At 52.1% G+C, this 15,427-nt stretch overlaps 2 protein-coding genes and 1 non-coding gene across 11 annotated transcripts in view; 2 read left to right on the plus strand and 1 right to left on the minus strand.

The window, feature by feature from the left end:
- CLSTN1 (calsyntenin 1) overlaps positions 1-15,427 on the minus strand; it is an 833,174-nt gene that overhangs the window by 286,963 nt on the left and 530,784 nt on the right. The gene's annotated exons all lie outside the window — the stretch shown is intronic.
- UBE4B (ubiquitination factor E4B) overlaps positions 1-15,427 on the plus strand; it is a 99,110-nt gene that overhangs the window by 75,289 nt on the left and 8,394 nt on the right. For both annotated transcript variants that reach the window (XM_049775281.1, XM_049775280.1), the window contains 7 exons: positions 370-469; positions 1,209-1,336; positions 3,933-4,031; positions 5,615-5,850; positions 9,856-9,982; positions 13,029-13,173; positions 13,616-13,750. In XM_049775281.1, coding sequence (XP_049631238.1) covers positions 370-469; positions 1,209-1,336; positions 3,933-4,031; positions 5,615-5,850; positions 9,856-9,982; positions 13,029-13,173; positions 13,616-13,750 — 970 coding nt within the window. The remainder of the gene's footprint in view (positions 1-369; positions 470-1,208; positions 1,337-3,932; positions 4,032-5,614; positions 5,851-9,855; positions 9,983-13,028; positions 13,174-13,615; positions 13,751-15,427) is intronic.
- On the plus strand, positions 6,918-7,108 carry LOC126012760 (U2 spliceosomal RNA). The gene has a single exon (XR_007497158.1). It is a non-coding gene; the product is annotated as a U2 spliceosomal RNA (small nuclear RNA).

A 15,427-nucleotide genomic window follows, 5' to 3' on the forward strand; every position in this document is an offset into this window, starting at 1 on the left:
TACCGCTGTGCTATTGCTCCAGCCCCCCTGAAGCCCTAATTTTTTTTTGTTTTGTTTATTTTTTGTTTTTTGGGTCACACCCAGCAGCGCTCAGACGTTACTCCTGGCTCTACGCTCAGAAATTGCTCCTGGAAGGCTCGGGGGACCATTTGGGATGCCGGGATTTGAACCACCATTCTTCTGCATGGAAGGCCATACCGCCATGCTATCTCTCCAGCCCCTGAAGCCCTAATTTGTTACTCACAGCCTGATATTCTGGTTTTAGTGGTGCGCAAACGGGCCGGCAGGGGACAGGTTGTGGACTGTCATAGCCGGTGATGAGAGGGAAGCTCGACCCACGGAAGTTAAGTGCTGTCATTGTACTTGCAGGACCGTAGAAGACCTAAAGAATAATGAGAGTCAGTGGAAGGACTCTCCACTGGCCACGAGGCACCGTGAGATGCTGAAGCGTTGCAAGACTCAGCTCAAGGTTCGTTGGAGGACGGGTGGGCGAGTACGAATGCATCTCTCAATGTCATGTTTTCCATCTTAGGGAACCTCAAGGCCTTAGACCTGGCCTTTGCATTTCAGCACATTCTAGCACCCTCCACCATGCCCCCAGTGTCTCCCAACTTCCTACTGAAAACCACTTCTCCATTTCTGTCGACGTTGAGCATTTGCTCCTTGCCAATATTTGTGGGGAGGAGATGTTTATATCTCTTCTTATAAGAGAAATCATGCCATCAATCCCTATCCTTCCGACTGAGCCCAGACTCTTCAAACCCATCCTCAGAGGAGCAAATCACAGTATTTCATCTTTCCTTGTGGCCCAGTAAATACTTCATCACGCATATGTCAGTCTGTCCATTTGTCCCTGTCCCATATCCCTCCCCTCCCGTCTCCTTGTCTACTGACCTGCTCTCGGGCACTTGGGCTGTTCCCAGGTAGGGTTACTATGAACAGGGCAGCATTGAGAGCAGGGGCGCAGATGTCTTTTCAAGCCACTTGTTTTGCAGCAGGTTTTAATCAAACACTTGGCAGGCTGGCTGGAGGGCTCCCTGGCTGGGCCCTGTGGCTGGCTGCAGGCATAGCGCCCTCTGCTGGGCTCCCGAGAGAAGGTTTGGGAAGGGCCTGAATCACCACCAACTGGAGGTGGGCAGAGAAGCCCCTGGAAATGTCCCCTCCCTGCTGTCATAGGCTGATCTTCGCACCCCCCTTTGCTCCCGCAGAAACTGGTCCGCTGCAAGGCCTGTGCTGACGCGGGGCTGCTGGACGAGAGCCTCCTGCGGAGATGCCTCAACTTCTACGGGCTCCTCATCCAGCTGCTGCTCCGTGTGCTGGACCCCGCCTACCCCGAGTATGTATATATATGTGTATGTGTGTGTATCTGTGTGACTGTGTGTATGCACACCCCTGCATGTGCTGTGGTCAGACCCAGACTCTGACAATAAAATAGGGACACATGTCTTCCTCATGAGGAATGTCATGGGATTCCAATTTAGACACTGGGCTCGTTTAGAATCGAGGGGGCTTGGGAGCTGGAGCGATATAGCACAGTGGGTTAGAGTGTTTGCCTTGCTTGCTGCTGATCCAGGTTTGATTCCCAGCATCCCATCCCATAGGGTGTCCATCTCCCCCCCCCCCCCCCCACTCCCAGCCTGTCAGGAGTAATTTCTGAGCACAAAGCCGGAAATAACCTCTGAGCCCGGCTGGGTGTGACCCTAAACAAAAGAAACAATCAAAAAGAATTGTGGGGCCGGAGAGATAGCACAGCAGTCTTTGCCTTGCAAGCAGCCGATCCAGGACCTAAGGTGGTTGGTTCGAATCCCGGTGTCCCATATGGTCCCCCGTGCCGATCAGGAGCTATTTCTGAGCAGACAGCCAGGAGTAACCCCTGAGCACCGCCGGGTGTGGCCCAAAAACCAAAAAAAAAAAAAAAAAAAAGAATTGTGAGGCTGGAGAGGAATGTGGGGTTGAGGCACACGACTGGGGCCACCCACAGTCTCTCAGATACTAACCAGGCTTGTATTCTTCCCCAGAGAAAAACGGTGGTTGCCATCAAGATTACTCAGGGCTGGCTCAGTTCCCAACACTGCATAGGGTCCCCCTGAGCCCCTTCAGGAGAGTGTCCTCAGCACACAACCAGGAGTGAATCCTGAGTACCTCCTAGTGTAGCCCAAATCTTCCCCATCCAAAAAAAAAAGAAGAAAAATTAAAAACTAGCTTAAGTGGGGCTGGAGAGATAGCTTGGAGATAGTCCATTTGCCTTGCATTCAGAAGGATGGTGGTTCGAATCCCGGCATCCCATATGGTCTTCCATGCCTGCTGGGAGCGATTTCTGAGTGTAGAGCCAGGAGTAACCCCTGAGTGCTGCTGGGTGTGACCCCCCTCCAAAAAAAAAAAAAAAAAAAAAACACCTAGCTTAGGGACGAGAGATCTGATGGCCCTACACTATGAGCATAGGCCTTGCTTGTGGGGATAGGGGGCAGCTTCAATGCCCCCACTACTGTCAGATGTGGCCCATCATGGGTTAAACCCTGGTAGTAAAGGAAGAGAAGGGCAGGACACTGGTCTTGGCCCCCAAGTTTCTGGATGCAGCAAAGTGGCCTGTGACTGCTGTTGTGTATGTAAATATTTTGGGGGATTACTATGTTGCTCACCCTAAACTGATTAGGTGATTGTGCCCTACCCTAGGGTGTGACCTGGCATTCTGCCCCCACCCTAGGGTAGGACCTGATTCTGCTTCCACCATTGGTTGGTATATGATCCCACCATTGGGTGGTACCTGACTCTGGAGTATAAAAACAAGGGTCTGTGGAAGTCCGGGGCTTTTGGCTGGCTGGAACTGAAGCTGAGTCTTTGGACTTCAGTTTTGTCCTCCGAATAAAGCAAATATTTCCACGAGCCTGACTGTCTGCGAGCTGTTTAGAACCGTGGGCTAGACAGGGTGGCAGATGCGTGCTCCGAGCTGGAAGAAAAGGGCCTCATTCTCCATCCCACCATCAGTCAACCTCTTCAGGCGCTGACCTACAACTGCATGAGCTGGGCAGACCGTGGGCACCTCTGCAACTAGACTGGCCAGGTCCCCCAGCAGCCACATGTGAAAATCATTTCACTGCTAACGATAAATGATTTTTTTTTTTTTTTTTTTTTTTTTTTTTGGTTTTTGGGCCACACCCAGTAATGCTCAGGGGTTACTCCTGGCTATGCGCTCAGAAGTTGCTCCTGGCTTGGGGGACCATATGGGACACCGGGGGATCGAACCTCGGTCCGTCCAAGGCTAGCGCAGGCAAGGCAGGCACCTTACCTTTAGCGCCACCGCCCGGCCCCCGATAAATGATTTTTTAAAAGTTTATTATCCTTGTTTCTTGCCATGGATTCTGGGCCAGTCTCTGAGCGAGCTGGTAAGGTTGACACATGCCTGTCCAAGGGACCAGATTTAAACAAACAAATAGAACCCCCGAGTTTCCTTCCTGTTTTATTGATTCTGTGACCTCAAAATAAAAAGTGCCAGATTGGGACTGGAGAGATAGCATAGCAGTAGGGCATTTGCCTAGTACGCAGTGGACCCAGGACAAACCTGGGTTCAATTCCCGGCATCCCAAATGGTCCCCTGAGCCTACCAGGAGCGATTTCTGAGCGCAGATCCAGGAGTAATCCCTGAGCGCCGCTGGGTGTGACCCAAAAAAACTATATAGGTGAAGTGTTCCCCTGGTACGCAGCCAACCTGATATGATCCCAGAAAGCATATGCTCCCCTAGATCCCCCAAACCAAAACAACAACAAAGAGAAGCATTTTAGGTACGGCCCAGTCTGTTCTTTCTGGGGCGTCTTTGTAATGACTTGGTTTTCTCACCGAGAAAGCCCTGGCAGGTGCACAGAAAAAAGGCTTTTGTACAAAGTTGTCCCGGGCTGTGATTCAGTTTGTGACCCACCTTCTTCTCTCTTGACAGCGTGACACTGCCTTTAAGTCCGGATGTCCCCAAGGTATTCGCAGCATTGCCTGAGTTTTATGTAGAAGACGTTGCTGAATTTTTATTTTTTATTGTACAGTAAGTACCTTGAATTAGTTTTATGTTATAGTTGATTTATGGATGATTTTGTCAGCACCAGTTTTAGTATCTGAGGCTTTAGGTAGTTGGGGGTGGGGGCACAGGGGAAAATCCAGCCAACTGGCATCAGATCAAGCCCAGTAATAGCCCTGAGACAGATGCAAAGCTGGTTGTGCTGATCCAGTGTTCTGTGAAAATAGAGTCAATTTAATCGGAGAATCTAGGTCTCTGAGAAATAGCCAGAAGAAGATAAAGATCTGAGTGAACTTGAAAAGCCAGAGAAATACCCACATTCCATATATCTGATTTTTTTGGTTGGTTGGTTGGTTTTTGGGTCACACCAGGCAGCGCTCTGTCCTGACCTGCAGGACTCCGTTACTCATGGGTGAAGAGGGGGCCCAAGCAAAACGAGGCTCCAGTTTATTGATAGGTACAGGCTCTTTTTAAGCACGATTTTACAGGGGGTGGAGAGAGAGCAAGATAGAACAGCCTGCATTACAGAGGTAATCTTTACATGCCATCTTTACATAAGGAGCACAGGAACACCTCAGGGTTAGTGAAGTTTCAAGGATGTTACAAGCTTCCTGGAATGTATGCCTGATAGGAAACTGTGATATTTCTTTGGGCTCTGGAACTAGCCAATGCCTTAGGTTATGTACTCTGGCCACACAAGACTAGTTTGTCCTGCTGAATTTCATATTGGTCTCTGACAGCGCTCAGGGGTTATTCCTGGTTCTATGCTCAGAAATCGCTCCTTGGCAGGCTCGGGACCATATGGGTTGCTGGGATTCGAACCACCAACCTTCTGCATGCAAGGCAAATGCCTTACCTCCATGCTATCTCTCTGGCCCCCATATATCTGTTTTTTTTTGGGGGGGGCCACACCCGGCGGTGCTCAGGGGTTACTCCTGGCTGTCTTATGAGAAATAGCTCCTGGCAGGCACGGGGGACCATATGGGACACTGGGATTCAAACCAACCACCTTTGGTCCTGGATCGGCTGCTTGCAAGGCAAACAAACGTCGCTGTGCTATCTCTCCAGGCCCCATATATCTGATTTTTAAACATAATCTCAGGTGGGCCAGAAACAGTACTGACATTAAGGTGCTTGCATACAGCCAACCTAGATTACATTCCCAGCACCCTATATGTGCCCCACCCCCTTCAAGTCCTGCTAGGAATCATGATCCCTGAATGCAGAGCAGGAGGCCATTTGCCTTGCTCACGGCCAAGCCATGCTCGATCCCAGCATCCCATATGGTTCCCTGAGCCCTGTCAGGAGTTATTCCTGAGCGCAGAGCCAAGAATGTGCACCACTACGCATCATCGGGTGTAACCCAAAAACAGCAACAAAAAAGGGCAAAAATAAAAAAGAAACTGACTGGTGGCTTCTTCCAGTGTTCTGTACAGCATTGTGGCCCAAAGCTCTTTGGTGAAAGCGCCCTTGGGATCAGGCCCGAGTCCAGTTCACTCTCAGAGAGAGGCAGCCCCTGACTCTGACTCTCACGTACAGTGGCCTTACGCTCTGTGGCAGGGGCACCCCAGCCCTCTAGCCCCTGATCACCGTCGCCTTTCCCTTGGTAGGTACTCTCCTCAGGTGCTCTACGAGCCCTGCACTCAGGACATTGCCATGTTCCTCGTGGTCATGCTGTGTAACCAGAACTACATCCGGAACCCCTACCTGGTGGCCAAGCTGGTGGAGGTCATGTTCATGACCAACCCGGCCGTGCAGCCCCGCACCCAGAAGTTCTTCGAGATGATCGAGAACCATCCCCTGTCCACCAAGCTCCTGGTGCCCTCACTCATGAAGTTCTACACAGGTACTAAGGGTTTCTGGGGGTGGGGGTGGGTGGGAGGGAGGCCACTTCCTCCAACCCTGCAAGCCGTCCGGGAGTGCCTGGAGGCTTATGCAGAGGCTGGAGCAGCAGCTTGGAATGAGGGTGCCCCCTCATTCATGGAAAAGCTGCTTCTGCTCACATATAGGGTGCACCTTTATGACACACATGCTCTGGACCCCGAGATTTGAATTGGTGACATGGATGTGGAAGTCAGTTTGGTGGCCCCACTGTCAAGTCCTTTCAGGAGAGCCCTCTGTCCCTGCTCGGTGATGACTAGGAGCTGGACAGCTGATTACTGGGACACAGTAACCAAGCAAGAGGAACATGGGGTGGCCCAGAGTAGAGGTGCAGGGAGCAGCCCAAGGGTCACTCAGGACAGCTGGGACGGAGATGGTGCTCTGGCTTGCAGGTACTGGGGACTGAGATGTCGGGGCTGGACGCACACACAGACGGATGGACACACACATTCTCTCCCTCTCCCTCTCTCCCTTTATCTCTCTCCCTCTCTTCCCTCCCTTTGTCAGGCCACTGGTCCTCCTGCAGCGTCCCCTGCTGGGAAGTGCTCTGCACAGCCTCTTCCAGAGCACACAAATCCATTGTCTGTTTTTTCATTCTTTTGGTGTGGTTTTTTTATTTATTTGTGATGCTCCAGTTACTCCCAGCTCTGCACTCAGAAATCACTCCTGGTTTGGGGGACCAAATGGGACACCAGGGGAATCTTATCACGGTCTGTCCTGGGTCAGCTACTTGCAAGGCAAACACCCTACCACTTGTGCCATCGCTCTAGACCCTGGTTTGGTTTTTGAGTTGCACACCTGGTAATGCTCAGGGGAACTGAACCCAGGTTGGCCATGTGCAAGGCAGATGCCCTCCCCACAGTGCTATCACTCCAGCCCCTCCTCATCCGTTTGAAGGAAACAGTGACCCATATCTGGAGGTTGGCTGGAGGGTCACAGTGGTGTTTTGCACAGGAGGTGTCTGTGCCAGCAAGGATCCCTAGATCTCAGCCATTTGCACCACCATTAAGTAAATGAGAAGGTAAAGAAAAAATCGCTTCTCGGCCTTTTGGCTAAGATCAAGTGTAGTATCTGTTCTTATCAGTTTAATACCTGGTACATCCTCTATCCGAGGACAATATATTAAATAGATTTTTGGAGCTGGGAGTCGGAAGAGGAGCTTGCCCTGTCCGCTCCTCGAATCGACCCAGTGTTGCAGTACCTCCAGGAACGGTGTACCCCTCCTCGAGGAATTTAAAAAAAAAGAGAGAGAAGGTAAAGAAAAGGCCATAATGCAGCTGCCTCAGCTGTGACCACCTGCTGGCATAGTTTTGCAGGACAGGAAAGGGGATCCGTGCATGGTGACCCCGAGGCTTGTCATTGAGATTGTTGTTGTGTTTGTGGTGCCAGTGTCTCCCTTGTTTTTGGGGTGACAGTACAGTGACCTGCAATGACAAGGGTGAACCTGCCTCTTGCTTGTAGAGCCCCACCCCGCCCCGCCACCCCTCCAAGCCATCTTAACTGCCAGTGGAAGGACTTTCTTTTCCTTTTTGGTCTTCTTTTTTTGGGCCACATCCAGGGTGCTCAGGGTTACTCTTGGCTCTTGCACTCAGAAATTACTACTGGCGGGCTCGGGGGACCCTATGGGATGCTGAGGATTCAGCCAAGTTGGCCATGTGCACGGCACATGTGCTGTCACTCTGGCCCCAGCATTTTCTTTATTTCTCTCACAAATTAACTGGGGGTTGGGGCTGAAGAGAGAGAGTATATCGGGTCAGGCTCCCACCAGTCCCCTGCACACAAACATCTGAACTCCACTAAGGGTGACCTTTGAGCACAGAGCCAGGAGTAAGCACGGAACACTACTGTTGTGATCCTGAAATCATCCCCCCACACACTACCACTGCACATTAAACTTGTTGTCAGTATAGCTGTGGGATAAGAAGCCAGGGCCGGAGTAGTACATGGCTGACCCAGGACAGACACAGGTTCGATCCCCAGCATCCCATATGGTCTCCTGAACCAGGAGCAATTTCTGAGTGCAGAGCCTGTAGTAACCCCTGAGTGCTAGCAGGTGTGGAAAAAAAAAAAAAAAAAAGTAAAAAGAAGCGGGGGGTGGGGGGTGGTGCTGGAGCAATAGCACAGTGGTAGGGCGTTTGCCTTGCACGTAGCCAACCCAGGATGGACCTCAGTTCGATTCCATGCATCCGATATGGTCCACCAAGCCTGCCAGGAACAATTTCTGAGTGTCACCGGGTGTGACCCAAAAACAAAACAAAAAACAAACGGGCCGTCCCTAGAGGTAAGGTGCCTTGCAAGCGCTAGCCAAGGAAGGACCTCGGTTCGATCTCCCATATGGTCCCCCCAAGCCAGGGGCAGTTTCTGGGCACTTAGCCAGGAGTAACCCCTGAGCATCAAACGGGTGTGGCCTGAAAAAAAAAAAAAAAGAAGAAGAAGCCAGACTCGGGCAGTGATAGGGTGGGGTTGGGGGATTGGCCAGTTCAGAAGCCCCAGTGCTGAGCTGATGAACTGGGTCCATTCTCTCTTTGTCCTTTTCCCCAGTCCTGACACCCCCCCCCCAATCCCCATTTCTGGCTAGCTGACACCCTCCTAAGAATATCCAACACTTACACTGCGTCCTCACCGATCTGATCCGGACGGCTGTGCGCTATAAATACCAGAGCTGAAGAAGGGTCAGGAAGCTTGGTCAAGGGCGCGCCAGCAGGGATCTCATAACCACCCCAGCCCCCTAGCATCTACTCAAGTTCTCCCCACCCCAGACTGCCTGGCTTGATGCCGTGAACTTGGGACTGAGCCTGGAAACCAGCTCCTCGGCTCCCACAGAGAAGGGCTCCTGGCCTCCTGAAAGGGGGCATCCAGGAGTGCCTTTGTCGGGGCACAGGGCTGCTAGTCATGACTTCTTCCCCAACTCTTCTTCAGTGAAGTCCAGCCAGCCCATAGGAGCTTGGGGGGGGGGGGGGGCATGAGCAAGTCCAGGGGCCTGTGGTGCTACTTGGGGCCTTATGGTGGTATACAGGCTTTTCCTGGGTGTGGCCCAAAAAAACAAAAAAGAAAGAAAGAAAGGGAGGGAGGGAGGGAGGGAGGAAAGGAGGGAAGAAGGAAGAAAAAGAAAAGAAAAGAAGAAAAAAGAAAAGAAAACAATTGAATCCAGGAGTTTTTTCTTTTTTTTTTTTTTTTTTTTTGGTTTTTGGGCCACACCCAGCGATGCTCAGGGGTTACTCCTGGCTGTCTGCTCAGAAATAGCTCCTGGCAGGCACGGGGGACCCTATGGGACACCGGGATTCGAACCAACCACCTTTGGTCCTGGATCGGCTGCTTGCAAGGCAAACGCCGCTGTGCTATCTCTCCGGGCCCAGAATCCAGGAGTTTTTTCACTTAATCCTCTAGCTTCAGCTGTTTGCCTGTTGCCTAAGCCCTTCTGTTTGGTCCCAGTTCCTTTTGAAGATCCAATGGGCTGTGGGAGTCAGTGAAGGACAAACACCTGAGGCCTCTGCTTATCTTTCTGAGGCGTGTCTGACCCTGACCATGCGTGGGTACAAATACCTGGTGTGACAGTCATGTCACCAACGGGTTCAAAACTTAATCAAATCAGACGAATCCACTTTCTAGTGTTCAGGCCCACCATGGCTACAGCAGTGCCTTTCAACCAGAGGACCCCCGGAAAAGCCGTAGGGCCACAGCATCAAACTAGGGGGTCAGCCAGCAAGATGGAGGAATCACGGGATTGAAACAGAGTTGGACAGGGCCAGGCTTGGGATCAGACTGAGAAGGCTCAGTTTAAGAGTTCCCAATGGCTGGGGAGTGCTGGGGAGCTCCCTCCGAGGTAAAGCCTGGCCCGTGGAAGCTGGGAGCTGGGTTCTGGGCATTGTGACTCCGACCGCAACCCCTCTCACAGTGCGGCCTATGGTGTTTTTCTCGGGCACTTGCCCAATGGGGTCTGAGTCCTTATCCTTTATCTCTTTGTTCTCAGACGTGGAGCACACGGGCGCCACCAGTGAGTTCTATGACAAGTTCACGATCCGCTATCATATCAGCACCATCTTCAAGAGCCTGTGGCAGAACATCGCCCACCACGGTACCTTCATGGAGGAGTTCAAGTGAGTGCAGCTGCTGTTCAGGCTTTGCCGTTTTTAGAAGCTTCCATTTCTCTCTGCTCCTCAGCTGTGGCCCACCCGACAAGAGTCAGGATACTTCAGGGCCAGCAGCAGGAAGACCCTGGGAGTTCTAGGCTCTTCCAAAGGAAAAGGAGAGTGTCAGAGAGGATCCAGCAGGTGAAGGCACTCGCCTTGCACATGCCTGGTCTGGATTTGATCCCCAGTACCACATGTGATTCCATGTGGTGTGACCCCTTCATATAAGGAAAAAGAGGGGCTGGAGCTATAGCACAGCGAGGAGGGAGTTTTGCCTTGTCTGCGGCTGACCCAGTTTTGATCCTCAGCATCCCATATTGTTCCTTAAGCCTGTGAGGTATGGCCCCCCAAAAAAAATAAAATGGAAAGGAAAAGAGGATGCAGAGGGACTGGAGCGATAGCACAGCAATAGGGTGTTTGCCTTGCACACGGCCAATACAGGACAGACTCTGATTCGATTCCCAGCATCCATAATGGTCCCCGGAGCCTGCCAGGGGCAATTTCTGAGCACAGAACCAGGAGAAAACCTTGAGCACCACTAGGTGTGACCCCAGCCATCCCACACACACACACACACACACACACACACACACACACACACACACACACACACACACACACACACACAAAAAGGTGTGACCCCAGCCATCCCACACACACACACACACACACACACACACACACACACACACACACACACACACACACACACACAAAAAGAGGATGCAGAGAGATGGTATGGGGGAAGGCACTTTTCTGGCATGCAGCTGACTTGGGTACTGCATCCTGAGCAGCGAGGTAGGACAAGTCCCTGAGCTCTCCAAGGTGTGGCTCCAAAACCCAGAAAGAGAAAGAAACGGAGAATATGTCCAGCAGGCCTCCATCTCTGCATTTGCTTGGCCTGTTTCCCACTGAGCCAGGCTGTCCTTGTTGGCCCAGTTCGCATTCCCTGGTCTCCTTCCCATCACTAGGACAGCTGGTCCCTGAGAGCTTTCAGCAGAGTCAGCTTTCCCAGGTGACCCTTCACCAGCACGAAAGCTCCAGTGGTCCCTGTTCTGTCCCAGTACAAGTTGGTATAGGCCTGGAGATCAGACGTGCTCCCCCTGGCTTATCAGGAGTTAAGGCCTCAGGGTTTTCAGACTCTTCCTGAATTTTCTATGGCTGAAAAGCCTCAGGTGACACATGAGATCCTGATGTTCCTGAAGAGGCTAGCCAGATGGATAGTACAGTAGGGAAGATGCCTGCCTTGCATACAGCCATCCCATATTGGTCCCCCAAAGTCCGCCGGGAGTGATTTGCCGGGAGTGATTTCTGAGCGCAGAGCCAGGAGTAAGTCCAGAGCACTGCCGGATGTGACCAGAACCCAAAAATAATAGCAACAACAAAATGATGCCAGCCTGTTGTCTGGCTCAGCCCAAAGCTACCCCAGATCTCTGGATTGTAGTGGAGGAGGGACTGTTGGCTCTAATCAGGGGTCTTCAAACTACGGCCCGCGGGCCACATACTGTATTTATTCCCATTTTGTTTCTTCACTTCTAAATAAGATATATGCAGTATGCATAGAAATTTGTTCATAATTTTTGTTTTTACTATAATCTGGCCCTCCAACAGTCTGAAGGACAGTGAACTGGCCCCTGTTTAAAAAGTTTGAGGACCCCTGCCAGTGAGTCTAAGTGGTCGACCTCTGCTTTACCAGTGGCTCCCCTTCCAGTGCTCTGCATCAGAAGGAGCCACTATTTCTCCCCCCTGTGAGGGATCCCCTCCCCCCTAGTTTTTTGCCACAGCAGGCAGGGGTTACTCCTGGCTCTGTGCTTAGAAATTACTCCTGACAGGGCCAGAGAGCTAGCATGGAGGAGAGTGTTTGCCTTACATGCAGAAGGATGGTGGTTCGAATCCCGGCATCCTATATGAGTCCCCTGAGCCTGCCAGGAGCGATTTCTGAGCCTAGAGCCAGGAGTAACCCCTGAGCTCTATTGGGTGTGACTCAAAAATCAAAAAAGAAAAAAAAAAAAGGGGGCTGGAGAGATAGCATGGAGGTAAGGCGTTTGACTTTCATGCAGAAGGTCATTGGTTCAAATCCCGGTGTCCCATATGGTCCCCCGAGCCTGCCAGGAGCGATTTTTTTTTTTTTTTTTTTTTGGGTCACCCAGCGGTGCTCAGGGGTTACTCCTGGCTGTCTGCTCAGAAATAGCTCCTGGCAGGCACGGGGACCATATGGGACACCGGGATTCGAACCAACCACCTTTGGTCCTGGATCGGCTGTTTGCAAGGCAAACACCGCTGTGCTATCTCTCCGGGCCCAGGAGCGATTTCTGAGCATAGAGCCAGAAGTAACCCCTGAGGGCTGCCGGGTGTGACCCAAAAACAAAAAAAAAAAAGAAAGAAAGAAAAACAGAACAAAACAAAAAGAAAAAAGAAATTACTCCTGACAGGCTTGGGGGGACCCTTTGGGTTTTCAGGGATCATACCCAGGTCAGCTGTGTGCAAGGCAAATGCCCTCCCTGCTGTACTATTATTTCGGCCCCCATTTTGTATTTTTTCATTATGTCCTCACAAGGTTAAGAGGTAGTCTCCTCATCTGCAAAATGTTTCTTCTCCCTTACTTGGGGAAAGCCCAGAGGGCATAGTGCAGGCTTTGCATGCAAAAGACGCAGATTTGTGCCCCACAGCACTACCCAGAGCAAACCCAAGCATAGTGGCAGGAGTAGCCCGCTCACACCCACTGGCTGCTGCCCCCAAAACCAGATAGAACCGAATGAATGGAACGAGTGTGCAGGTGAAATCCCCTTTCTCTGGAGAAGAAAAAAACAGAGTGGCATAGGCTATTTTCCAGGGTGCAGAAGCTGCCTCCTTTGCCAGCTCTGAAGCCCTACAGGGTGTCTGTGGAGGCTTGTGGGGGCCAGAGAGGATGGGGGACACGCTGCCCCCGTGAGGCTCAAGGACCGGTGGGGCTGGCCTGCCGCCATCTCTGAGCCCGGCCCGCACCTTTGGCCTTTGGCCTTTGGCTCCGCAGTTCGGGGAAGCAGTTCGTCCGCTACATCAACATGCTCATCAACGACACGACCTTCCTGCTGGACGAGAGTCTCGAGTCCTTGAAGCGGATCCACGAGGTGCAGGAAGAGATGAAGAACAAGGAGCAGTGGGAGCAGCTGCCTCGGGTGAGAACCGAACGTTCAGAGACCGGACGGTTTCGTCCCTTCTCCCATCGGCCCTTCCGGGCTCGTTCATCCCAAAGCCTCTCGGGCACCCACTTTGCCTTGCTTCCATCCCAGGCCCTGGTGAAGGAGGTTGGGGTAGTCTGGGGGTGTCCGAGAGCTGGCAGTGGATCAGCCGGAAAGATCCAGAAAGCTTAGCACAGCGCCAGCTCATGAGTCCAGATGCGCGGGCGTGTGTCCCAGGTGGGCAGCCAAACCGCCTTGAGGCTGAGGGATTCATTTTATGTTTGGGGACACTGAGTCTGTGGGAGCCAAACAGCACCAAGGCCCCCCAGTTCCTAAGTTCTGGGGAGCATAGTGATGGGGTGAATTCGGAGGCCAGACAACATCGAGGGCAGAGTCTCACAGATGTTTGACCCCTTTTTTCCCCCCACCTTCATTCCAGGACCAGCAGCAGGCCCGGCAGTCGCAGCTGGCGCAGGATGAGCGGGTCTCACGTTCCTACCTGGCCCTGGCCACAGAGACGGTGGACATGTTCCACATTCTCACCAAGCAGGTCCAGAAGCCCTTCCTCAGACCAGTAAGTGCCACAAGTCAGGCCGGGTGAGGGGCCTGGGGTGCTCTGAGGTGGAGTTTTGCACCCATGAGAAGAGCAGAAGTGGCTGAGAGGTGACTCAGGGTCTGTGACAGTCACAGAGCCCCAGGAGCTGGGCAGGGTTGGGGCAGGGGGACATCACCTCTGGCCTCCACAGATGTAGTGGAACCTGGGTCCAGTTTCCCAAAACAGACTGAGTGATCCGTCCCTCATTTTTGGGTTTTCTTTTGTTTCGGTTTGGTTTTGGGGCCACACTTGGCAGTGCTAAGGGTTTACTTTGTGCTCAGAAATTACTCCTGGACCAGAGTGGTAGCATAGCTATAGGGCATTTGCCTTGCACATTGCTGTCCAGGACGGACCTGGGTTCAATCCCCAGAGTCCCATATGGTCTCCCGAGCCAGTGGCAATTTCTGAGAACATAGCCAGGAGTAACCCCTGAGCGTCACCAGGTGTGGCCCAAAAACCAAAAAGAAAGAAAGGAATTATTCCTGGCAGACCCATGGGACCCTATGGGATGCCGGGGATTGAACCTGGTCAATGCCCTCCCTGCTGTACTGTCGCTTCAGCCCTGGGTTTTGTTTTGTTAGTTTTATTAGTGTAGAACCTTTCATGGGGGACCGAGAAGAGGTAGAATTCTGAGGGTCAGGTGATGGGCCCATTGTGCTTCAGTATCTAATTTGTAGCCCCATTTACTCTAAGCTCAAGCCCTACCATTCCCACCCCAAACCCCTGCTGCATACCCTACTTCAGTGGGGCCCTGGCCCTGGATTTCCTAACCCTTGTCACTATCCAGGCCTCATGCACCTACCACCTCAGCTGGGCTGTCTAGGCAGGAGCACTGTGTGAGGAGGTGGACACAGGCCCATGAGTGTTGAGTCAGGCTCCCACCTATGCCCACATGAAGGTTAGGCCGGGCGCTTGGCCTGTTCTGGTGTAGGAAAACAGGAAAAAGTACCTGCTGCTGCCTCTTCCAGATCTAAATTCTCTCTTTCTAGTTTAGTTTTGTTTTCATTTTGAGGGACCGTATCCAGCCTACTCAGGGCTTATCCTACCAGGGCTTATGGAGCCATATGGGATGCCGGGGATCAAACCCAGGTCAGCCCCAGCAGTGATGGTACCTGCTGTACTATCCTTCCAGCCCCTCTCAGATCCTCCTTTTATTTATTTTGTTTGTTTTGGCCACACCCAGCAGCATTCAGGGATTACTCTTGGCTCTGTGCTCAGAAATTGCTCCTGTCAGGCTCGGGAGACCACCATATGAAATGCCAGGAATTGAACTCGGTCTGTCTCGGATCATCTGCTTGCAAGGCAAACACACTACAGCTGTACTATCACTTCAGCTCCAGATTTTCCTCTTAGTACCTTTATTTTATTGTCTCTGCTCTGTTTCTCTCCGGTGTGGGTCCAAAGCTTGAGCCCCGGGCTGCCTACCTCCATACAGACTGTGGCATGTGCTTCCTTTCCCAGGAGCTCGGTCCCCGGACCACACAAGGCCAGCGCCTTCCCCTCTGTGCTGTTGCCCTGGCCCCTGGCACGCGCGCGCGCACACACACACACACACCTACACACACACCTACACACACACCTACACACACACACCTACACACACACACACACCTACACACACACACACACACCTACACACACACACACACACACACA

The sequence above is a fragment of the Suncus etruscus genome, chromosome 6 (genome assembly GCF_024139225.1).
Source record: "Suncus etruscus isolate mSunEtr1 chromosome 6, mSunEtr1.pri.cur, whole genome shotgun sequence".
NCBI classification, from domain to species: domain Eukaryota; kingdom Metazoa; phylum Chordata; class Mammalia; order Eulipotyphla; family Soricidae; genus Suncus; species Suncus etruscus.